Raw genomic sequence first — 26,180 nt, 5'->3', positions numbered from 1 at the left:
TACCACTTTAGAAACAATACCATAGAGTTTTCAGGTGACATATAATCAGAGTACATGGAGTGCAGGTTAGTGTTTATAGCATGGCTGCTAAATAAATCAAGGTTTCATTTTTCCAGAGACTTACATTCAAAATTAGTGTGACATATAGCATTTAAAAATATGGTAACCTAAAATATATTTGAAAATTGTTATTTTTGTTTCTCCCAGGTGAGAGTACCCTTGATATACTATCTAGAGCTTATTCTGGGAATTTTATTATGCATGCATAGCTACTTTAAAATTTTTTTCTACTTATTAACATCCCCCACTTCCCTTCTTTTAAAACATTATTTTCTCATTAATATCTACTTACATTCCTACTAGTGTTTGACTTGTGCACAAAAGATGGAAGAGGGTAGGAGATGCTGTGTTTATCTCATATTTAGCATAAGTAGAAAAAGGTAAATGTCTTCAACATCAGTCAGATGGTACTTAATGCGGCCAGCATTTTGAAGCCTGTAAGACAGCTAGTTCGACATTCAGACCCTTAAATTACTCATTATGTTCCTGTATACTCAGTGGTTACAAAATTGAAAACCCAAAAGGCTGATGGGTAGGATACTGAATCTCACATCACTTAAACTCCTTTTCCCTCCTGTTTGCTATCCTTGTGACATCTGACAAGTCAGTTAGCATTTTTGTGCTTCAGTTTCTTATCCATGAATTAGAATATGATGATTCAAGTGGATGACTTACTTCCTAAGAATCATTCTGGGTTCAGGATGCCTTCTAATTACCTTAACTTAGACTTTTAAAAAGAAATAACTGAAAGACTCTCCAACAAGGAAATCAGTGTATCTGAACATTTTAATAAAAACATTTAGGAGAAGGATTATATACAACAATATGCATCCATGCCACTTCTGTCTACCCCCACCTTTTTTTTTTTTTTTTTTTTTTGGAGACAGGGTCTTGCTCTGTTGCCCAGACTGGAATGCAGTGATATGATCTCCACTCACTGTAACCTCCACCTCGGGTTCAAGCAGTTCTCCTGAGTAGCTGAGATTATAGACATGTGCTGCCATGCCTGACTAATTTTTATATTTTTAGTAGAGATGGAATTTCACCATGTTGGCCAGGCTGGTCTGGAACTACTGATTTCAGGTGATCTGCCTGCCTCAGCCTCTGAAAGTGCTGGGATTACAGGCATGAGCTACCACGCCCGGCCTCTCTGCTTTCATATTTGATCATACAGACTCATACAAATATTTACGTTCATAAAGAATTTAGATCTCTAAGAGTGTGCAGAGCCCTATTTTTATCTGATCTTCCTCAGATTTATCGTCCATATAAAGTGTGACATGGAGTGCATGAATTCAGAACAAAATAACTTTATCTTCCCCTGAGTACTAAAGAGTTCAATTTCATGCTGTTTTACATGACACAGCAGGAGTGGATTGTTTAATATCTGTAACTGTGAACTTCCACAACCTTTCTATCAGATATTTGGTAAGTGTTGAGAAGCAGAAATTCTAAAAATAATTTCTACAGAATCTTTTGGAGACCCTGGAGCAAACTATTTGAATCCATTTCCCTTCTTTTTGCATAGTTTTTCTTTGTCTATTTGAACAGTGCTCTCATGGGTCAGAAAGATTGAGTTTCTAGTCCCATACCTTAAATTGCTTTATAATTGCCTTACTTTAGAAGGGAGACATATCCTGGCACAGTGAAGCCTGCAAATATTCCAGAGAAATTAGTCTGAACCTATTAGAAGTAGGAGAGGGGGAGGAAAGTTATTTTGGAAAATTGTTAGCTAGGCTGGTTAAACTCTGTCAACACAGCATGATATCATGCATAGAAGGCAAATGTAATGAGTCCCGGGCGTTTATTCTCAGCTACAATTTCAGTTTGGTTCTGGGTCATAGATAAAGAAGATTGAGATGGAAAAATATGGCCATTTAAATGAAGAAACATATTAAATGTATTAAATGTGGTTTTCTTTTGGAATTTCCACAGTGGATTAGCTAAGAATGTAGGAGTGCTAGATTTGAATCTACCATAGTCTCTGTTACTTATTAGGTATGTGACCTTGAAGTAATTAATGTGAGTCCTCTGAGCCTATCTCTGTCTCCTCACATGTATTTTTTTAAAGGTTATTTAACAAATATTTTTAAGAGACTTATTTTCTAGGCACTTAAAATACACTTCTCTATAAGACAGACACTGTGTATACTCTCATGGTTAAGAATAGACTGGTGTATAAAGTCAGATGGGGCAAGGTATCTGAGATAATTTACAATAATGGTTTATTAAAATTAGAATAAGAAATTCAGGGCTGGGTGCAGTGGCTCATGCCTATAATCTCAGCACTTTGGGCGAGGCAGGTGGATCACTCGAGGTCAGGAGTTCGAGAGCATGTTGGCTAACATACCGAAATCCCATCTCTACTAAAAATACAAAAATTAGCTGAGTGTGGTGGCACATGCCTGTGATCCCAGCTACTTCATTGGCTGCGGCAGGAGAATTGCTTGAACCCAGGCGGGAGAGGTTACAGTGAGACGAGATGGTGCCACTGCACTACAGCCTGGCTGACAATGCGGAACCTTGTCTCAAAAAAAAAAAAAAAATTTAAGTTATGGTTTCATACTTTTTTTTTTGAGACTAAAGTATCTGAACTTGCACAGATCTATGTGACTATGAGAGTGTAGTCTGAGGATTTAGAATACAATTATATGTCAGGCCTAATTAATGATTTTGGCCCTACTAGTTACCACCAGCAGACATATTCTTTGTTAAATAAGAGGTTACTTTGATGCCTAACACTTAGCAGTGCTTTGTTACTTCTTAATATAGAAATAATGAATAATTATGAATTATGATATCATAATATAAATTAGAAATGATTGTTTAATAATACATTCTTAATTCTTAATGTCTTCACTAACGTTAGGGTTGTTAGAAAGCAATGAAATGTAGAATGTCTCTCTTCGATTTGTTCATAATATTATATATGATACTATTCAGTGGCAACTTGTGTTAAAAACATAAACTTGTGTTCTTAAAGCCAGTGAATTGCTATTTCATTGAACATTTTGCATTTTTAAGTTTTATACACAGCCTCATGTTTTTATACCTTATATATTGGGAGATGTCAGGCCCTTTTGGTTTGTGTTGGATAGAATCTAGAATAGATGCCTTTTTCATACTGTAGTTTTGATCTCATGTAATTTGATTGTGCCTCAAAGATAATTAGCTGATAACCTTTAAAAGCAATAACATTTTTGGGGGAGAGGAGGTGAGAGTTTTATTTTAAAATTTAGGGTGTTTAAAACTAAGTTTTGCTTTTTAAATTATTCATTCACATTTCTTTGAGGAAATAGCAACAAATATGTTGTTCATTTGGTTTTTTTTGGTATAAACTATTTTTTTTGGTAAATATGTTTTTGGTGGCTATTCTAAAGGACAGCATTTTAGATCTAAAGGATAGGATAGGACAGGATAGGTCTAAGGATATAGTATGTACTCATGCATCACCACAAGATGACAATATGTGTTTCATTTGGGCTTATTTATTTTTGAGACTGGGTTATGAGACTATTTTTTGTATTTTTGGTAGAGATGGGGTTTTGACGTTCCCCAGGCTGGTCTAGAACTACTGGGATCAAGCCATCCACCTGCCTTGGCCTCCCCAAACCACGTGCATGTTGCCATGTAATACCAAGCTCTTCTGTTAAAAGGGGGCCTATTTTGCTTTTTTTTAAAACACAATGGAGAACAAAGAAGTCACATGAGTTGAACCCTTGCCTCTATCTTATTTTACCTTACAGCATCCTACCTTTGGCACCTGGGTAGTATTAATTCTTGTTATGGGTATTTCCTCTCATTAATGCCTTACATCTACTGGGCCTCCAGTTTCAGTTTGCTCTAGATGTGAAGCCATGGAGTTGAGTCTGGTTGCCACATATTATGCAAACAGGAGCTTGAGGTATACTGCTTTCCCCTCTCCCACAACAATGGCCTGGTCCTCTTGGGTTTTCTCAGTCCTCCTGAAGTCTGGGATTGCTCCTCCTGTTTGATTTTTCAGAACCACTGTGCACTTACTTCCCTTTGACCCTTAAGACCATTTGTCTTCTTATTTCCTTTGTTGCTTCCACTTTTTCAGTAAGGCAAAATAAGATAACACTAGAAACCTCTGTGTTCTTGTGGTCGGATTACCAAAAAGCAATTTATATAAGCCATATTGGGGCTTTTAAAAATAGGCACTCATATAGCATTTTCAGCAACATTTTATAAGAACACAAAGTTAGATTCTATTATCAGTCCCATGAGGATAGTTAGTTACCGTTGTTACTTGCAGTTTTTTAGATGGGGGAACTGAGGCATGGAGAAGTCAAATAAGTTGCTCAAGGTTTCATAGCTTGTCATTGTTGAAGCTGGAGTTTGAATCCAGTCTTTTAAGCACTATTTGCATCATGGGACTTACAGTTTCCTAGCAAATTGATGTGGTGTTATCTTTTCCTGATCTTCCATTGCATAATACTACCAAATAAACTCTAAAGGTATAATCTTACCTTTTTATGTTATCTTTTATACCATTACTGAGATTGTAATTGTTGGGTTTAGGTTATTTAGAAAAATTTAATATAGGTGGGTTTCCTGGTCGATTTAATCCTGAAGAAATCTTAAGATGCATAGTAGCATGTTTCTGCACCTCCTAAAGGGTAGTTTGTTAGGGCTGCTGTAACAGCCCAATGAGGTTTGTCCACTCAGTCATTCTGCATCTGTGGCTCTGTTCTTGGAGTCATTGCTTCATTTTTTCCTGTCTCTGTTCCTCTAGGTTCAGGCTGGCAGCATTTCTGCTGGTATAAACCCTTAAAATCCTTGTCAGTCTTCTATGCATTTCATGGACATCCAAGCATCAAGCAAGACGGTCTCACACAGATCTCTCTTGGATAACCACAACTCTTTTCCTGACTTCTGCTGACGTGGTTGGTTGGATCCATGAGTCACATGCCTAATCTGTTTAGCAAGTTTTTCCAGCAACACCGTCCTCCAGTCTCTGAGCACGTTCCTCTTTGACCATGGCTTATCTGCTGTTTCTATTTAGACTTCATGGCATCATCTCAGCAAACAAGATGAATATTAATCAGGTCAAAGGTTTTTTTTCTGAGACATATTCCTCAGAAATAGTATTCTGTACCTCTCCAGCTTATCTGCCCTAGGGATGTTACAGTTGTAATCATGATCAGGCCTAAATTAGCTCTTCAAAGTGGGGAGCATCACTCTTGTTCACTGTTTAGTTTTTCTTTGCGAAGCAACATTAGCAACACTTTAAGAAAGTTTCTGGTTATAAGTCCAAGCTTTTTTTCCCCCTTTAGTCAAAAGATTACATCTTAAATTAAAATATCTTTTAATTTCTCAGGGTCCTCATTTTTTATATTCCAATGGCAAGATAATTGTAGCAAGGTAACTTAGAACCCTCACTATGCGTAACCAATAATAGAAAGCAGTGATGTAGATAAATAGTATTAGGTTCAGAGGAACAATCGATACAATTTATATTCAGAGCTGAGGATGAGGTTTTGCTGGATAGCAGACTAGTATGCAGGAAAGTGGTGTGGTAGGAGGAAAATATGGAAGTAACGAAGCGTATGGGGCATTTGGGCTCCCATGACTTGAAAAGAATATTCATGTTGACTTACTGTGGGAGTGAAACCTGAAAATCTCTCTGGTGGAGTAAAATCTTGGAGCCCTTAATGCCAGGCTCATAGTTTAGATCTTATTCTAAAGGAAAAGCAGGGTGATTACGCCTTATTGAACATAGGAATGAAAGATTGTAAGATATTTGGGGGAGATGAAAGTAACAGCTATAACAATGGATTGATGTTAGGAGAGACTACAGGCAGGGACATTAGCCTTGTTATGCTAGGTTTCAAGGCCTGGCAGCGTAGCTATAAGGATTCTGGCAGAAGGAATCGAGACAGGAGACAGTGTACATGGAGACAGGCTGAACTTTTAGGGTTGAAGGAGTAGTGAGTATCTAGGAAATGTGGACTATGAATGTAGGAGAATAGAACTGTGGTATCATAGTGACAGAGTATGGTTTGAAGTTGAAGACATTAATTTTAGGTATTTTGAATGTAATGGCCATTAGGATGAGAACTCTGTGGAGGGAGTTTGGGTTTAGATATTATTAAGACTTTGGAATTAATTTGTATGGAGATGATAATTGTATCACCAAGATGTCGAAAGTCTTATTGTGTCAGAACTGTTCAGTCAGTCTGTTACCAGGTATGTTAGAGATTGTCAACGTATATCAGTTAAATCTTTGGGATTATTTATGCACCACCATTTGAATGATAACTTCCCTGTTGCATAGTGTTGGCCTAGACCTAATAAAACTTTTTGTGAAGTCTTTATAGAAAACTTGCTTAATAAGATGTTACTGATAACTGTAAGAATTAAAGGCATAGTAGATTCGAAGTAATTTTTCTTTGAACTTCTCACTTTTACCCTATGTCTTCATTTTAGTGGATATGTGTGTTGTTGTTGATGATGGTGTTGGATGTTATATGTGATGTGATGTAGAAAAGGCTATTGATTTGCTTCTAATTTTGGGTTACCTTGTGAGGGTTTCTTAATAACCATGAATATAACAAAATATATCTTAGAGTAAATTTTTCTCAACTCATTGGTTAAAGTATTCTAATCATTCATTAATTGGGTTGTTTTATTTTTGACATCCCAGGTTTTCAGCTTTACAGACCTTTCAGTGCACAGTTCATTGACACATCATTGTGATGGGCGGATAATCTTTCTGTTGCAGGCATGCTTCCAAATGAGTACTCTTTCCTTTTAGTTTTTCTTGGTATATAGTTTCCTGTGAGGTCCACAAATCATTTTCCCATCTTATTTTCCTGCTTATAAATGTGAATGTATAGATTCTCATCTCTGTTTCAAAGAAATAGGGTTTATTATCCACTGGATGTTTGATAATGTAACACATTATCCTCTATTATGTGTTTCAGTGCACTTGCAGAAAAGACATGGTGAAAATTTCAATGGATATCTTTGTGAGGAAATTTCAGCCAGACAGATATCAGCTTTGGAAACAAGGAAAGGATATATACACCATTGATCACACGAAGCCTACTCCAGCATCCACCCCTGAAGTAAAAGCATGGCTGCAGAGGAGGAGGAAAGTAAGAAAAGCATCCCGGAGGTAATGACCCCTCACCCTACTGACCCCCCTTGCCTATAGTGTTTTCTCAATTCAAATGGGTCATTGGATGTGGTATTCTCAAAGGCGATTTACTTGCTTTTTCAATTTATTAATCATAACTTTACTTAATACCTTCCTGAAAATGTGAGACAAATTATTTTTAACTCTTAGATGTGTAATAAATATAATGTAGGAAGAGATGTATATTTATTTTGTTTGAGAATATTCCTGAAGTTGCTCTACATGGCAAATAGAACAATATAGAACTTATTAGACCACTTACACTAATGTCTTTTATGGTTGTATTGTTCCTTTCTGTGTATTTTTATGTTTTAATCAGTAACTTGATTTTCCACTTTTTCATTTTGCCACCATTTTTCTTTTTGACTTTAGTGATTATCTTCTTCATTTGTCCCACATCTGAGGTACTACTCTCATCTGGATGTTTATATTTTACCACATTTTATGCACTTGGTTTTATTCTTTTATAAGATATAAAACACTGCAATATGGCGTTTCTGTAACATGCTTATCCTTGTGAACTTTATTCTCCGTTCCATCTTTGTGGCCAGGGCCATTTCAAAAGCTTTTAGATCTGCTGTGGGCATCTTGTTGTTTTAAAACCTATTGAATAGGATGTGTGTTGTGTTGCTCAGGTCCTTAGGCTACCTTTTAAGGCTCTTATGTTTTCCAATTTAATGTTAAATTTTCCTTTTCAATATTACTCATTGTTTTTCTTTCAGATTATAAAAGTAATATTTGTGCATTGGAGGAAATTTGTAAAATAAGGAAAAGAATATTGAAGGAATCCCATATCACCCATAACCTCACTATCCAGAGATAACCAGTGTTAACATTTTGTATATATCCTTTACCTATATATTTATTATATATTTTATAGTATATATCTTTCCAAAATTGGGGCCATGCTCTATTAACAATCTGATGATCAGTTTTGAGTGTTTTTTTATGTAACTGACTGATTTGCTGCAACATAATTTTTAATGCTTGCATGTATCTAACTAATCCCCTATAGCTTGTTTCCACTTTTTTTGATATTAACTCAATAACATGGTAATTTTTCATCTTTGCCCAGACTTACGATGCTTATTTTCTCTCTGTTCTTTTTCCTGATATTTATTTTCTGCTAATGTAGAGTTGTAGTGAGTGCAGGAACCTTAGGAACATGGAGTCACACTTCAGCGTTGTGTAAGAGACAGACCTGAGGTGCAGAACTAACTCAGGTGTTGATATTTAGCCCTGTCGTTTACTGCAATCATTTTCAAAGTGTTTGTTTTCACATCAGTTTAGTAGATCAAGACTGTTTTAAAATTAGGTGGTAAAATAGAATAAAAACTATTACAGTGATTCTTCTGTGGTAAGGGCAAATACTCATGACGTGTGTAAGTATGTGCATGTGTGTATGTAGTGTCACTATCTGAAATGTATAACTCATTGTGGGTTACATTCAAGAAAATTTGAGAAATATTGATTTGAACAGTAGTGTCTTTGATAAATGTGTTAATTCACAGCACGAAAGAAACCAGCGTTGGAAGGAGGCAGTATCCAATCCTGAGTTCAGAATGCACACCAGGAGAACATCTTGAGAATTGTTCTTTAATGGATGGAAAACACAGTATTTTCATTAGGTGTATGACTTGGTTTCCTAGTTATTAACCACAGAGGGCCTTTTGGGTTGATAGAGAACATAGATTTATGACATCTGAACAGATCAAAATGCCTGTCCGTAGGTTTACATAATCAGTGGAACTTGCTCACTTACTTAGAAAGTCTGACTATGGGCTTGTTTAATGTGCTCAGCTTGTGGGTTGATATTTAGAGATTATTGATCTCCCTTTGGAAATACCCCATTTAGGGAATTCTGATGAAGGGAATGATTCACTGATGTCTCAAGCACATGTCAGCCTTCTTTTTTTCACATGTTGAGATTTTCCCACACCAGCCAGTGCATGGATTTGCATGCACCGTGATGACAGTGATGTTACTACTGTTACTGCCATCAGCTGCAGTGAAAGCTAATTTATATAAATTATTGCTGGCCACCCTCTTCTCTGCCCTCCCTGACTTCCTACAGTGCTTAGTCCTGTGGCAGTTTCTTGTGTGTTTGTAATACATATGGGGGTGTTTTGGACACTGTTGCTTTGAGTTTATTTGTAGTTGTTTCTAATTGTTAGGAATGTTTGTTTCATATGTAAAAAGCATATATGCCAAAGCTATCAAGTGACTTGCTGGAATATAGAGAGGAAGAAGATAAAAATTGTGTTCACTCTGAAAATAGTTCATTGATATACAATGTTAAATACATAAAATTAGGCTGTATGTGGTGGCTTATGCCTGTTGTCTCAGCACTTTGGGAGGCCAGTGAGGGAGGATCACTTGAGGCCAGGAGTTCAAGACCAGCCTGGGCAATATAGTGAGACAATGTCTTTAGGAAGCGCACGCGCGCTCTCTCTCTCTCTCTCTCGCTCTCTCTCTCTCTCCCTCTCTCCTCTCTCTCCTCTCTCTCTGTCTCTCTCTCTTCAGTTAGCCTGTTCTGTTTTTAAATAATTTCTCTATTGATGAATTGGCATTTAATTTGAACTATTTTAATACATACCTGACAATTATACAAAACTCAATGAAAAGTAGTCAGTAGTTCACCTTGAAATGTAAATAATTTACTTAGATTTTAGCACTAGCCTTACAGGATATCTTGATTTTTAAATTTATTTTCTTAATTATCTAAATTTTTTATTTATTGATTTTATTTCTCTCTCATTTCAACATTTTTTACCTTATTTTTATTTTCAGACTTTTAAAATGTTGCTACATTTTTGCAGTGGCTCTTTTTCAAAATGTTTAATAATTATTTACAGTTGTGTGAATTTTAAAATTTGTTATAAAACTTGTTCTTAAGATTTTGATTGCAAAGTTAATCTTTCAGTCGTGAACACTGACTTGTAGTGATTAACAATGTCAGTTCTTTCCTTCTTTAAGCAAGTGACAATGACATTTTTATTGGGATGTGTTTTTCATATCCATTGCAAGCATTCCACTCTGACTGCTGCTTCTCTTGTTGACAGCTTCCAGTGTGCTAGGTCTACCTCTAAAAGGCCTAAGGCTGAGGAGGAAGAGGAAGTGTCAGCTGAAGTCAGTGGGGCAGAGGTCCCTGACGCTGACTCAAGCACAGATGACCTCAAGGTCAGTGAAAAGCCTCAAGAAGCAGCGAAGCTGAGGAACACAGAAGTACCTTCAGAAGAAGAGGCCTCTGCTAGCAGCATGCAGGCGGATCAGAATTTATCTGATCATATCAGACTTTCAGGTGAGAAGATGGTTAGTTATGTTTCACATATAATAGTAGGTGGTGGATGATCAGATGCCTTAAATTGATGTTCATTATGACACGCATCTGACCAGTCCACATAGCTTAATCAATAATCTACTCAAAGTCGTAAGGTAACTCAACCAAGAGGCCCAGGGAATGTTATAAAAGTCAGGAGTCTCACTGCTATATGTAACAGAATTGTGAGACAAAGAGCCAGCAATGCCTATTTGGTTTAATAAAAAAGTAGATTCTAAAATGTGACTTTTTTTTTTTAAGGGCGACTCAATTTACAATGTATGTTTTTGGAAGGCTTCTCTTGAATTCAAATGAGCAGAGAAAATCAATTACAGATAATTCTTTGTAGATTCTTAGCTTTTGACTTAATTTTAAAAAGAAAATAAAGATCAATGTTTTAAGAACAACAATAGCATGTATAGTTTCCTGACTTCTCTTCTTTACTAAAACCATTGTCTAAAAATCTCAGCTGCTTTGCCTTCTTCCCCTTTGGTAGCATATTTTTCTGAAACTGCTTTAATGATTTGCCTCTTTCACATTTGTTGGGGTTCTTGCCCTCTTCATAATTGAGCTAATTCCTGTGTTCCTCTCATACATACTTCTTACCCTGTAAATCCTTCCTCTGGAGACACCCCCACCCCCTCCGCCAGAATCCGACTCCTGGTACCATAGCTCTTGCCTGGACGACTGCAGCAGTTGCTTCCTTCTTATTCAGGAGTGTCAACTGTAGTCACCCCTGTTAGTCAGTTCTCCAGGTGGCCATCATAGTGATCCTTTAAAAGAAAAAAAGCTTAGGTCTTGTCACTACCTTCTTCTTAGTATTATTTTACCTACAATAAAAGAAAGTCCTCACATTGTCCTAAACTGGTCCTCTGCTGCTTCTCCAGCCTCATTGCCTTTGCTCTTGAAATAGATGGGTGGATAGAGTTTACACCACAGAACTTTAAAAAAAATGAGATCATGTTTTAGTGGAGAGCTAGGCAATAAACTCATAATTACAATCCAGTATGGTAAGTAGCATTATAGAGATCGCCTAGGATGTTGCTGGCTTACCAAGGAAGAACTTCAACCACATGAGAGCTGGACAGGCAAGGTTTCTTGGCAGAGGTGATATTTGAATTGAGTTGTGATGAATGGATACAAGATAGGAAGGAAGAGAAGGTAGGGAAGAAAATTACAACAAGGCCGGGCGTGGTGGCTCAAGCCTGTAATCCCAGCACTTTGGGAGGCCGAGGCGGGTGGATCACGAGGTCAAGAGATCGAGACCATCCTGGTCAACATGGTGAAACCCCATCTCTACTAAAAATACAAAAAATTAGCTGGGCATGGTGGCGCATGCCTGTAATCCCAGCTACTCAGGAGGCTGAGGCAGGAGAATTGCCTGAACCCAGGAGGTGGAGGTTGCGGTGAGCCGAGATTGTGCCATTGCACTCCAGCCTGGGTAATGAGCGAAACTCCGTCTCAAAAAAAAAAAGAAAATTACAACAAATGCAGAGAAGAGAGTTATACCTTTTCCTTATAGTCCCATATCGTGCCTTGTCATGCTTTTTTTTTTTTTTTTTGGAGATAGTCTTTCTCTGTCACCTGGGCTGGAGTGCAGTAGCACAATCTCAGCTCACTGCAACTTCTGCCTCCTGGGTTCAAGTGATTTTCTTGCCTCAGCCTCCCGAGTAGCTGGGACTACAGGTGTGTGCCACCATGCCCGACTAATTTTTATGTTTTTAGTAGAGCTGGGGTTTAGCCATGTTGGCCAGGCTGGTGTTGAACTCCTGGCCTCAAGTGATCCACCTGCCTTGGCCTCCCAAAGTGGTAGGATTACACATATGAGCCACTGCATCCAGCCCCTCATCGTGCTTTCTATTACAGTAGGTTTAATTAGCCACTTGATGAATTACTGGATGGTTTTGGCTAAGACCCCTCAATTTCATTAGTTCTGTCATTACATGGTTCTTTGCACATTGATCTGCAGGTTTTGAGCCCTGGCATAATACTTAAGTAGAAGACCTGGCTTGTTCAGTGTCACAGCTAGTATGTGATGGGTACAAATGAGGTTTCTTTTGTGTGTGTAAGATATAGAATCAGTTGGGAATAGTTTACCGATCCTACTTAGTAATAATACAATGCAAGATTTATTAACCATCTTCTCTTTTATCCTCAGGAAGCAGCTGCTTAAGTATATCGGTAACGGAAGACATAAAAACTGAGGATGACAACACTTATGCATATAGAAGTGTATGTTCTATACCCAATGAGGCTGATGATTCCATCCCATTATCTAGTGGCTATGAGAAGCCCAAGAAATCAGACTCACTCAAGCTTTCATGGCCAAAATCACCTGAGTCATGCTCATCAGTGGCAGAGAGTAATGGTGTGTTAACAGAGGGAGAAGAGAGTGACGTGGAGAGTCATGGGAATGGCCTTGAACCTGGGGAAGTCCCAGCGGTCCCCAGTGGAGAGAGAAATGGCTTCAAAGTCCCCAGTGTATGTGACAATATCCATTTTTACCATATTCATTATATGGTGAGAACACATTTTGAAAACAACATGCTGTGCACTGAAATCCTCCTTTAGGGCACAAATAAATAACATTTTACATTTATGGGTCTAAATCATATTCAGTGACAGGGAGGTAAGCCTTCAGTGAGCTATGGCTCACAGAGTGATAATTTAGCACATGGAGCTTATGGCCACATGTCAAAGCTTGATTTTTCTATTTGTTAAAAAATTGAACTATTTTGAGGTAATTGTAGATTCATATGCGGTGTGGGAAATAGTGCACAGTGATTCCTTGTACCCTTTACTCAGTTTCTCCCAATACTACCATCTTAGAAAACTATAGTACAAAGTTACAATCATATCGACATTGATACAGTAAAGATACAGAATTGTTCTGTCACCTGCATTATTAACTAGTCTCGGAAGAATTTACGTGATGGGCACTGCCTACCTCTTGCTGATATTAATAACGCTAGGTCCCAGCCACCCCACAGCTTCTATTTCAGCGTTAGGATTCACCTGGTCATGCTTTCTTCTTACTCTTTGCTGATGGACCCTGAATCCCAGGACCAGGGTGACCTTTCTTGTCCTGCCCCCTCCTCAAAAGAGGCCCTTTGCCTCTGAGAAAAGACCCCTCTAGATTACTTAGCTTCCCATTGTGACTTTTTGGAAAATTGTACAATATTGTCCTTGTATTAATATTAATATTCCATATTAGTATTAATATTCCATATTCAGCAGAAACTGTCCATGTAGCCTTAAGAGTGGATCAGGGGAGGTATGACTATCCGTAGCGATTGTCAGAATTCTTTTTTGGATGTATCCAACCTAATTAGGGAATTCAAGTGGATAAGGAAGGAGTAATTGAGCTGACAAGTTGCACTGGCTTCAGAACAGACACGGCTCCTGTTCGTTTCAATTCACAGCAGGTCTTTGTGTCCCTGAGTAGAACAAGGGAGGTCATATAAGGACAGCAGCTTTGAATACCCTGCTTCTCAACAGTCTTAAAATGTTATTTAAAATATAGTTTTCTGATTTGACCCAATAGTGTTTATCTTTTTATGTAGAATTGTATATCTCATTGAATTATAAACTCTTAAAAATATGAAATATGAAAAAGAATATGGTCTGCTTTCTTTGAAAAGGTGCCTAAGAGTAGTTTGAAAATAGCATTCACATATTAGTAAGCAAAATTTACAACTTTGGTCAGATGTGGTGGCTCATTTCTTTAATCCCTGCAACTTTGAGAGACTGAGGTGGGAGGATCCCTTGAGCCCAGAGATTCATGTTGAGCCTGGGCAACAGGATGAGACCCTACGTCTACAAAAAAATAAAAATAAAATTTAATGGCTTGGGCCTGTGGTCCTAGCTACTAGGGAGGCTAAGATTGGAGGATCACTTGAGCCCAGGAATTCAAGGCTGCAATGAGCTGTGATCCTACCACTGTGCTCTAGCCGGGGTAGCAGTGTAAGACCCTGTTTCTTTAAAAAAAAACAAGGGAAAAAGATTAACAATTTAATTTCGTGAATGGATTAAATGTAGCTGAGCTGATATTCTTTTGAGAGATGAATGAGTCAAATGCCTGCTTTAATAATATTTAGTGACATTCCTTGAACTAGAATGGAGCTGAAAGTAGCTTTTCAGATTCTTTGCTCTCAAGGAAAGTGATTATGGATGTAGTGCTGTTTACCTTCATCTTCATCATTTCCCTGAGCAAAGATTGACAGAGAAACCAACATTGCTATTGAAGGCTGAGAGGCTTGGCTTGCCTGTAAGAACAGTTGCATGACATTCTTTTCTTATACCACAGTGTTGGATAACTCCTTGATGTAATATAGCCCTATTTAATTTTTATTTAGTTTTGGTCAATGTTTTTAGTATTGAGGATAATGCTGTGTGTATGCTGATAGCTGCTGGCATTAGCCCATCTACTCAATAAGAATTATTTTTTAAGCTCTGTCTACTCATCCATCCACCCATCCATCCATCCATCCTGGGCTCCATGCTGTGCCTGGAACACACCAAGTATGTTCTCACTTTACATGCTGTACTTGCTCCCCAAAATACTTCTCCCCCAGATCATCGTATATATGCGCTCGAAGTTCCCCTCAAATATCACCATATCAGAAAGGCCTTTATAAATTACCCAATAAAATTGCCCCCTCCCCATCACTTTCTATTCCTTTGTCCTTCTTTATTTTCCTTTATTGCATATTTACCCAGTAGTACCTGATAAGTAAGATTTATTCATTTATTACCTATTCCCTTACCTCTCTATAATCTCCACTTCTTGAGAGCAGAAACCTGATATAATTTATCCCCTTATAACTCCAGCTATGACAACAGTGTGGTGTCTTGATGAATATTTCTTCTTGGCTGAGTTATAATTTCCCATATTATTTTTTTAGCTATTATAAACATTGATAGCTGTCGTCCTATATTGCATTTGTTATTCTTTTCTCATTCCTAGCTTTTATTACAGTGTTCTTACACATTTTCTCAGAATCATGTGTTGGAGTCAGAGGCCAGACTAGTTTCTCTATATCTGGCCACTGCTTCTTCAGCTTACAGGGAAGAAGACTAAGATTGTTTTATTTCATAGTCAGCTCTTGATGTAAGCCTGCTGGGTTCAAACTCTGATATCCTTCCCCCTTCTGCTGCCTTTAAAAGTTTTGCATTGTGCAAGCAAGAAAGCTTAAAAAGATGGGTCCTAGCTGGAAGGTATAAGGATACACATGACTTTCTACCTGGGAAAGGAATATATAGTTTGTACATCCCAGGACAAAAAAAATCATATATAAAATTTAAGTGGTTTCACCATGGCATTAATGTATCATTAAAAAAAGAGAATACTTCTGGTTTCCTGTTGGATTGTTTATGTTTGTGATACAGAAGTGGTGATTAATTTTTAAATAGAAAGAAGTATACCGCCTCAACTTTGCAGGATTGTCTTCTCTGTAAGGATAGAAAGTAAAATTCCTTGCTAAATGTTAACATGGGAACATCTTAGAGGTGACCAAGCCATGGTCCTATATTTTTATGAGAATACAATCTTAAATTTACTTGTTTATTTATTTTTGGAGACAGGGTATGATCATGGCTCTTTACAGCCTTGACCTCCTGGGCCCAAGTGATCCTCCCACCTTAGCCTCCTGAGGAGCTGGGACCACAGGCATATGCCACCATACCTGGTCATTTTTTTTTTTTTTTTTAAATTATAAACATGGAGTCTCCCTGTGTTTCACAGGCTAGTCTCAAGCTCCTGGGCTCAAGGGATCCTTCCACTTTGGCCTCCCAAAATGCTGAGGTTACAGGCATGAGCCAATGTGCCTGGACTGTAATCCTAAATTTAGAATAGTTGTAAGAACTTTAGAAAACTTGCTAACTGCTGAGCTTATTGCAGGTTTAATAAGCCTACCCTACCTACAGCTTATATTTTAATACCATGTGGAAGAAGAGTTAATTGACCTCAGGGTAAAATTACCAATAGAATTGATTCCTATTTCTTTTGACCTGAAGTTTAAATTTCTTAAAGGACTGATTCCCCAAGAGGTAAACAACCACAAGATTTCTTCAACATTAAGTTATAAATCATTGTGAACTGTAGGGTTTTTTTTTTAGTTTGTTTTTGGTAATAGTATTTCTCCTCCATTTGTATACTGTAACTAGATAACAGAGGGAGAGAACAAAACCTCTAAGAGTTGGCGCCATCCACTTAGTATGCCTCCGGCAAGATCCCCGATGACTCTTGTGAAACAGCAGGCGCCAAGTGATGAAGGTGAGCTGGTGATCCTTTTCAGGATTTTTTTTCGTGTGTGTGTAGATGTTTGTTATAACAAACTATTATAAAAAAATTGCTGAATAGAAAAAAAATTTTAACAAGTGGCAAATACATACTATTAGGAAATCATCATAATTAGCAATTTACAGGTAAAAGGAATTTGGAACTTAGGGGTAAAGACTTGCTTCATATAAGCTAGCCTTCTTACTGGTAAAAGTCTTCCAGTTTTATATCATGGGATAAAATCATTCTGTCTCGACATATGTTTTAGGTTTATAGAAGTAGCTGAGACTCATTTCTCTAAAGATGTTAGATTTTAGAATTAACATGCTGGGGGTTTGTTTACATTGTCTTTTAACTTGAATCATTTGCCTTAATTTAACTACCTTCAGTAAAAATCATGTGCCATATCCTTTTGTATCTGGTGTGGGGTGAAATATCCTTTTTTATTCACTAGATTGCTGTGATGCAGTGGATGTAATGCAGTTTCATTTTCAATCATTTACCATTCCTGGATATGAATTTATCTTTTTCTTTAACCTGGCTGCCCTTTTTTAAAGACAGAGTTTTGCTCTGTCATTCATGCTGGAGTGCAGTAGAGGGTGATCATGGCTCACTGCAGCCTCAACTGCCGAGGCCCAAGTGATCTTCCTACCTCAGCCTCCCAAGTAGCTGGGACCAAAGGCATGCACCATCACACTTGGTTAATTTTTTTTAAAAAGTTTTTCTGTAGACACAGGTCTTGCTATTGCTCTCGCGGATCTTGAACTCCCAGGCTCAGGCAATTCTCCTGCCTCAGCCCCGCAAAGTGCTGAGATAACAAGCATGAGCCACTGTGTGCCTGGTTGCCTTTTTTATCTTTCTTTTTAAAAAAAGAAATTTCTGTTGCCTCAAATTAAAAATTTACTAGATCACTGACTAGTAAATGTCTTGTAAATATCTCTTGACATTTACAATCATGAAGGCCTTATTTTTTCTCTGTCTAGAGGATTAACTCAGGCAGGTTTTCTGTTAAGAATCCTTCTCTACAGTATTCTCCAGTTTTATTCCTGGAAATTAATAAACTAAGGTCATGTGACTGTGAGGATGATGTTAAGTGAGTAATAAGAAGCTCAAGCTTCTTGTTTAAAGAAATTTATCAGAGTGGATAGATATCTTTCATAGATTTTTTTCCCCCTTTCATTCACTGTTTTCACTTACGTTCCATGTTTAGTTAAAAAACAAGATCATGGCTGGGCATAGTGGCTCACGCCTGTAATCCCAGCTACTTGGGAAGCAGAAGTGGGAGGATTGCTTGAGCCCAGGAGTTTGAGACCAGCCTGTGCAACTTGGGGAGATCATGTATCATAAAAAAGTAAAGACATCATGAATGTAGGGATTAGGTAAGGATTGTAGTAGTTTCTATAAAACCAATTCAGGGTTGAATTCTGACTCATGTAATAGAAGTAATGAAACAGATTTGCATTTATTTCCATATATCATAATGCTTAGTTCTTTTTTTTTTGCTACTTTATTATACCCAGTACAAATCATTTTCTCTTTAGTGTTGAGACAATTATATGACAATTCCATGTAAAGTAATTAATACTTAATGCGCGATACTCATGATTGTAATTACCCTTCCTCACAGTAGACTCTCTTCAGTATAACTTTTCTAAAGTGAATGGGCTATGCTAAGGTTCTACCAACACATAGAGAAGACTGCTTTCTCCTGTGTCCTTATTTGCCTAGGAAGTTTATTTTGATGTGGGCCATCATAAATTGGCCCAGAGTTTTCTTTTGGAAAGCAGTTCTGATTTCAGTTTGTATAGCTTGCAAAATTTATAAATGGATTGGTTTGATTAAGTCGTCTCAAGGGTTTGAGGTTAAATATTTTATAGAAATGATGATTGTAGCTTTTTCAACAATCTTTCTTTCCATTCTAATATGTTAAGGACTTCTAGTGACCTCTGGGGATTTTTCAGAGTTGATTAGAAAAATCAGAGAAGTTTTATGATGGCTTAAGGTTTTTACAGGTTTCCAAACTGATAATGGAGAATATTCCGTGGCCCGAAGCAAATTATTTACATCATTGGGAACTTGAATGTTACTTCAGCCATTTGCCTCTGTGTCTAAGTTGCTTGCAAAATTGAAAGTGAATAAACATTATCATTGTTAGATTGTGATGTGCAGTGAGGTTTTTGCTCACTGGGAGCATACAATTCCAATTCCAACTTCTTTTGGGGATTTTCTGCCCTATTCTCCTTTTGCACTCATATATGGGAGCGTAACTATAATAGAGCATTGGGTAATTGCATCTTTAGACAACAGTGTCTTCTATTGGTGAATGAGCATTTCTCTATTGAAACTGGAAAGTTTCTCCTTAACAGAAAGGCTGCAAAGGGGAAAGTGACTTGGTCTAGGATGTCTGGGAGCTGCCATGCCACTGGGGGAAATGAGTCACTTGTACGTTGCTCTTTTCTTTAGGTCAGTGCAGTGGCTCTTTCATACTGAAATAACTTGAAACACCATAGATCATTTTGACTGGTGGCACATCCTGTAACTACAGGATCAGGAAGTATTTCCTGACTCTTAGCCTGTCATTTTCTGGGAAAAGATTTTTCATGTTTAACAGCAAAACAAGAGAGTTGATGGTGATGGAGAAGATGGGGCTATATGATAAAAGAATGATGATTAGAATGTATCTTTACCTAAAAATTAGCATCTAACTTATTCTTTTTGGTGAAAAATCTTAAATATATACTACATGTTTATCTTTTACAATTTAAAAGAAAATGCTAAACTGCCTCTGTTTTTTTTTTTTAGCTGAAATGTTTTTCACTTGCAATTTTTTCTGTGGTTAGGCAGCTAGATAAGGTGACTGAAACGTCTATTAAAAGTCTGTTTATTTTCCTGCTGTTTAAAAATTATACAAATGTTGTATTGAAACCTAGACTGATAAGCAAAGCTGTTTGGGTTGTTTTATGCTTGAAGCACCCAGCATATGTACCTATTCTTCTGTTGCCATTTGTTGATATTATTGGCTTATTCCTGCTCTTTTCTAGAGTTCACTGTCCATAGGGAAGGAGGATGTGAATGAAGTGCATGGGTGAACTATGCATGCTCTGGTGCACCCATGGAATTAGAGGAGAGGGCAGCACTCTCTCTGGCCTTGGAACATACCAGAAATGATGAGATGAACCCAGTTAGGGGTGGCCAGCTTAGGAATCTGTGGCAGTATTTCTTTCTTTCTTTGTTTTTGGTTCGTGAGGTTGCCTGCTCAAAAGCTCTCATGTTTCCTGGAATTGTAAACTGCTCAATTTCTTTGTGTGGCTTTGAGGCAAGTTGTCATTCAATGCTACCTTCTCTCTCTAGCTTCATTTACCTTGACTTCCTACATGAGTCTTCCTTTCCGTTTATACCATCAGTCCCGTACCTTTTTAGCACCAGGCACTGATTTTGTAGAAGACAGTTTTTCCATGGATGGTGTGGGAGGATCGGGCTGCGGATCGTTTTGGGATGAAGCTGTTCCACCTTAGATCATCAGGCATTGAATTATCATCAGGAGTGTGCAACCTAGATCTCTTACCTGCATGGCTAACAATAAGATTTGTGCACCTATGAGAATCTCATGCCACTACTGAACTGGCAGGAGGTGGAGCTTAGGCTTCTGCTCACCTCCTGCTGTGTGGCCTGGTTAGTAACAGGCCATGGACGGTACAGGTCTATGGCTTGGGGGTTGGGAACCCCTGATTTAGGCAACTTCTTCCCTACCTTCACCCTGGTGCTTTTGCTTCCATGCATTTGCCCAGGCTGTTAAATTATCTGTGGTACCTTTTTTCCTCTTGGAACATTTCAAACTCTTCTCACCACTCACCTCTTGTCTTCCACCTCTGCCACCTGTAGACTCCATATGTGGTTAGTTCTCTTGCACCACTGATCACCTTACGCTGTGGTTTGTTATTTGCCCATGTGTTTGTCTCCCCACTCTCATTCCTCTCCTTTGCTTCTTATATCATGTCCTTGATAGTGAACATTTCACTGCAATCATGGTAGTGTAAATCACTAGGCATTCAAAAGCTGGAATGTGCCGGATAAGGCAATCACTAGTCCTTGAAATCAGCCATTAAAAAGTTAGTTGAATACCTCAATGTGTTACATACTGTCATATTAAAAGAAAAATGTAAATCCTTGTCCAGGAAATAGCCTCCCTGTATATGTGTATAGAAAAACATGTTGTTTTAATTAGCTGTAGAAGTGTGATAAATTATATATTTAATATATCAGCTCTTTCAGTTTTGTATCTTGACAGAATTGAAAATCTGTTTACCACCGTGCCAACTTCTAGAATTACCTCAAAGTTAAAATGCAGCTGACCCATTGTAGATGTTGCTGGTGCCTTGGAGTTTGAGGGCTTTTGGAGCTGTGACAGCACGTTGGGTCAGTAAGTGACTCCTTCTTAAAGCCTAGCTTATTTAGGCTCTGGTGGTTGTTTAGGCTATGGGGGTCCTGAGAATGATCTTTGTTTTCCACCCACAACAAAGGAATACAAAGGAATGATGCATATACTATTGTCTTCAGCACATTAATTAGAGAATGGATTTTTTCCTAGGATTTTTTTTTTCTTGATTGCTGAGAAAGGAGTGTTGTGTGAGGAAGAAAAGAAAGATCAAGACTAAGTGAGTTTAGGAGAAGTCACTAGTGAACTTAAATTTCCTAATCTTTGCAGTTTGTATTTCTGTTGCTTTTATAAAACCATTCTTTGAAACGTAGATGTGTGTATATACACCTGTATGGACATGGACACACACACACACACACACACACACACACACGTGATATTTCCACACAGAGAATAGTTGCCATGGAGTTGAAAGCCTAAGTTGAATAAGTTAAATATCTAATAAAAGGGAATTGTTCAAAGGAAGCATGGTCATGGTGTAGCAATTCACTGAAACATTATGCAGCTGTATAGAATGCTTTCAAAGTATTATATATAGCACTCTGGGGATAATGCCTCCAATATAAGGTTAAGTGATAAAATACAGTTCAACTAGGTTTGTTTACATTGGAAATATTTTGAGGCATATAATTATCTTTTGATGGTTTCAGAAAGTACTTATACCTTTGCAGGTTTAAAATTTTAAAAATATATTTAGGGATTACAAGTGCAGATTATTACATGGATATAGTACATAGTGCTGAAGTCTGGACTTTTAGTCTAACCATCACCTGTATAGTGTACATTGTACCCATGAGGTAATTCATTTCTCATCCCTTACCAGCTTTAGTATCTGTATTTGCTGTCTTGCTGCCCAGTTTGATGTCATTTAGTTTCACAAATGTTTTAAACTATGACATGCTGCTTCTGACTAGCATTTTCATCAGCCACGCTTTACACATTCACAAATGTTATATGCCACAGCATGCTTTTTCTGACTAACATTCTCATTAGCAGAACTTCACACATTCACAAATGTTTTAAGCCATGGCATGCTTCTTCTGACTAGCATTCTCATCAGCAGCACTTTAATTGTGCCAACTTCAGAACTTCTTTTGCAGTGACATTGGGCTAATAATCATCCTACATTGACATCAATATCTGCATACGTGCTTTATCGCACCCCACACCCCTTTTCCTGCCCTCATGGTGCATTGTTTGTTCTTTGAAGCTTTCATGCATTTGTTTCCCAACAGTTTTTATTTTTGAAAGTTTTACTGCATTGTTTTCAATAAAAAATGTCCAGCTTTTCCTACTGTTACTTCTAGTCACTTAACTGCTTTTGTGCTTACTGTGTATTTAATCCCCTTGATTAAGAGATGAGGTTAATGATGTTTCTAATGCAATTGTAAACTAAGGACAAGCCATGCTAGTGTACAGAGGACTTCGTGAATGTGGCATTTGCTGACACAGTGATACACCTGTGCTCAGTGATTCCCACCATGTGCCAGTGGTGAGTATAGCTAACATACTTGTGCTGACAGTGGAGTTTTGTTGGAGTATATGAAAGTTAACCGGAACATTTATAAGAAAATTACAAGACTGTTATTAGGTGATTTTAGTTTTATTTTTTATGCTGATAACTTTTCATATTTTCTGTAACAAACATTTCTTTTATATTTGGTCAAACAAGTGTTTTTTACGGAGACTAGGAGTGTCAATATGATAGAGTAGGTTACCTGCTAATCCCCTAGTTATAAAACAACTAGAAATAATGGATAGTATAAAATAAACAACTTTTGTTTGTGCATGCAGAGGCAAAAATAGCACAAAGGATAATATCTCTCCATGCCTACAAGTTAGGGTCAATTGGGTTCACTACTTTTATTAACTGTGTGATGCCTCTGTACTTCGGTGCCTGCGTTTACAAAGTAGTGATGGTAGCAGCATCTGCCACATGGAGGAGTTGTTTTGAGGGTTAAAAAACAGTGTTTGGCATATAATGACTGTTTGTTGTTGCCGTTGTGAGGAGAGGGAGAAAGTGACAGCCGATTGCTCAAGACATGAGGGAAATCCAGAGGGGATTCAGAGAGAAAGGACGCATAGATTGTCAAGGGAGAGCCAAATTGTGGCGGTGTAGGAGAAATTTGCCACGATCAGAATGGATGCAGAGCTGTCAAAACTAGGATGCTAAAAGACTCCTCAGGCATGCAGAGCTGGAGTCTTAAAAGCCTGTACCGTTACTTAAGTGCACACTTGAGAAAAAGAAAAAATGGAAAAAAAAATTAAGAAACAAAAAAAAAAATAAGAGAGCTTGCTTGCCTGAAACTTAGGCTTGAGTGGTAAAGGGCAATAGGATAGAAGAGAAAGAATTCCTACCCATGTGGTCAAATTTGTACCTTTTATTCCAAATGAGAAATTTGAAATGAAACTTATGCTGGCTATTAATGCCTCTATGCAATAGAATAGAAGAGAAAGAATTCCTACCCGTGTGGTCAGATTTGTACCTTTTATTCTAAATGAGAGATTTAAAATGAAACTTATGCTGGCTATTAATGCCTCTAGGGCATCTGGCACAGGCAGTTGCAAAATCTTTGAAAACCCACTGAGTAAAACTCTGGTTGACTAACAATCAATAGATTCTGGAGTTTTGGCTTTGTGCCTTATATGTTCTTTGACTTTGGGTAAGTCTTCTCTCTGGCCTCTTTCCTCCTGTATAAAATATGAGGCTTGGTCATGAATGATTACTGTTCCTAACTGTAAGTTCATGTATGGGTTTTGGGCATTTTGAATCCCCTGAAACAGCATGTGGTGACAGGTTGAGGGCTGCTTTTCCAAAGAGCCGATTGCCATTAAACTAAAGTTTTACCTATAACTCTTCAACTATAATTTTATGATTTCTAGAATGATTAACACAGAAAGATTGAAAGATGCAGATACCAGGTGTACTGTGTTTACTCAGGTGCAGAGACAACCTCATCTGTTAATACAAGTTTGAATATTGGCAATATTCAGAATAAAGCCCTGGTTATGGATCTGATTTTCTTTACTCTGAATTGTCTGAATAACTTTTTATAAATCATCACTTTAGCAAGTACACTACTGTAATAAGCTGTTAAGCATCTTTTTGAAATTAAAGACAGCTCACACCCTGATCCCTATCTCTGTAATGTCTGCATGCCTTCAGGATTAGATTAAGAGTGTATTTCAGGCAATGTTACGGTAATTTATTTCTTGGGAAGTCTGTATATATTAGTATAATAATTCATTCAGTAATGGATTGAATGTTTAAATATAGACATGGAAGAGGTAGAACTGGAGATCTTTCTTAGTGTTTAACCATCATCTAACCCAGAATTTCTGTTGTTTTGAAGACTAAAATGTATATATTTATTTACATTTAAGTAAGTGAAATCTCAGGAAGTCCCGTTTGACAAAATTTGATTATTTCTCTAAATGGTTTTCTCTAGTTTACATTTCTTTTATTGAAACAATTGTTTACAGGCCGGGCACGGTGGCTTACGCCTTTAATCCCACCATTTTGGGAGGCCGAGGCAGGTGGATCACCTAAGGTCAGAAGTTTGAGAGTAACCTGGCCAACATGGTAAAACCCTGCCTCTACTAAAAATGTAAAAATTAGCTGAGCATAGTGGTGCATGCCTGTAATCTCAGCTACTCAGGTGGTTGAGGCAAGAGAATTGCTGGAACCTGGAAGGTGGAGGTTGCAGTGAGCCAAGATCATGCTATTGCACTCCAGCCTGGGTGACAGAGCAAGATTCTGGTTCAAAAAACAAACTAACAACAAAAAAGCACAATTGTTTATAAGCAATTGAATACTAAACTGGTCCTATATGTGTTTTCCCAAAACTAGAACTGCCTGCTGATTGCACTTCATTCTAGGTTGTTTTTTCTGGCATTGCCTGGGATTTCCTGTGGTATTTTCTGAATACTTTACCTTGTGTCTTCTAGCCATTGTTCTGCTGGTACTTTTAGTATACAGGCTGGCTCTTAGACACTTTGCAATTGTCCTTCAAACAAAAGGACATTACTTAGAAGTGGAATTTAGAAATAGAACTAGAAATCAAGGAGTTGGAATTTAGAATTGGCTGTCATCCTTTACCTTTTGTAGATAGGTATTTGGGGAAAAGTATGCCCTCCTGCCCCTGGCAGGCTATTTCTCCCTCCCTTTTAACTGTACTGATGTAGATTTACCAATCTTACTTATGTGTCTCTTATTTAAAGGATTTATTAAGTGAATATATTGACCAGATATAATAATGACAGCTTTTTGATTTAGAAATTACACATTTTCTTTTAAGTATTAAATACAAATATTATTTTGATTATTAAAAACAATTTTTTGTTTTCCAGATGCTACTAGGTACATGACTGTCTGCCTTATGGTAGGCAGGCTGCAACCTGGCTTAGTGAAGAATAGGTACATCCCTCATTGAAAGTCTTTCCCCTCCGTAAAAATTTCTTTTTTCTGCCAATTTTGAAAAATAAATGCTGTTTTATGGCTGCATGTCATGCTCCAAATGTTACTAATTTTTAAATAATGATCTCTTTGTTCCATCAATTCTTATTAGCTTGAGGTAATACTATACTTTCATAATAAGCACATTTATAGTTCTGTCTGTTTAAGCAATGAAACAGCAAATTCAGCAGATTAGTAAGTAGATTGGTTTGGAATGTTTGTTGATAAGACACAGCCAGTGTATTCCTGCATTATGTGGACATAAAACATTAAATGTTGTTGGCACTCATATCAAATGGATATTTTATCTAGTGTTTAGGTTTGTAATAATAATGTGATGTTCTCAGTTTAGCTTGATTTCTATCAGTAAATTCCATTGGAAGTCCCAATGGCATTGATTTTTCCTGTAGTAGTAAATAAAAATCAAAAACACCTTACTTTTATTATGTTAGTGGCTTGGTCAGG

The 26,180-nt window shown here is 37.5% G+C and overlaps 1 protein-coding gene across 5 annotated transcripts in view; it reads left to right on the top strand.

Annotated features, from left to right (window-relative positions):
* The window catches only part of KDM4C (lysine demethylase 4C), a 390,541-nt gene that overhangs the window by 197,107 nt on the left and 167,254 nt on the right, over nt 1–26,180 (top strand). For all 5 annotated transcript variants that reach the window (XM_012451385.2, XM_012451384.2, XM_064381825.1 and 2 more), the window contains 4 exons: nt 7,008–7,201; nt 10,285–10,523; nt 12,700–13,022; nt 16,707–16,815. In XM_012451385.2, the coding sequence (XP_012306808.2) occupies nt 7,008–7,201; nt 10,285–10,523; nt 12,700–13,022; nt 16,707–16,815 (865 nt within the window). The remainder of the gene's footprint in view (nt 1–7,007; nt 7,202–10,284; nt 10,524–12,699; nt 13,023–16,706; nt 16,816–26,180) is intronic.

This window comes from Aotus nancymaae, unplaced genomic scaffold (assembly GCF_030222135.1).
Source record: "Aotus nancymaae isolate 86718 unplaced genomic scaffold, 86718_ANA_hifiasm-v0.15.2.pri h1tg000003l, whole genome shotgun sequence".
NCBI classification, from domain to species: domain Eukaryota; kingdom Metazoa; phylum Chordata; class Mammalia; order Primates; family Aotidae; genus Aotus; species Aotus nancymaae.
This window is presented reverse-complemented; position numbering and strand designations above follow the sequence as displayed.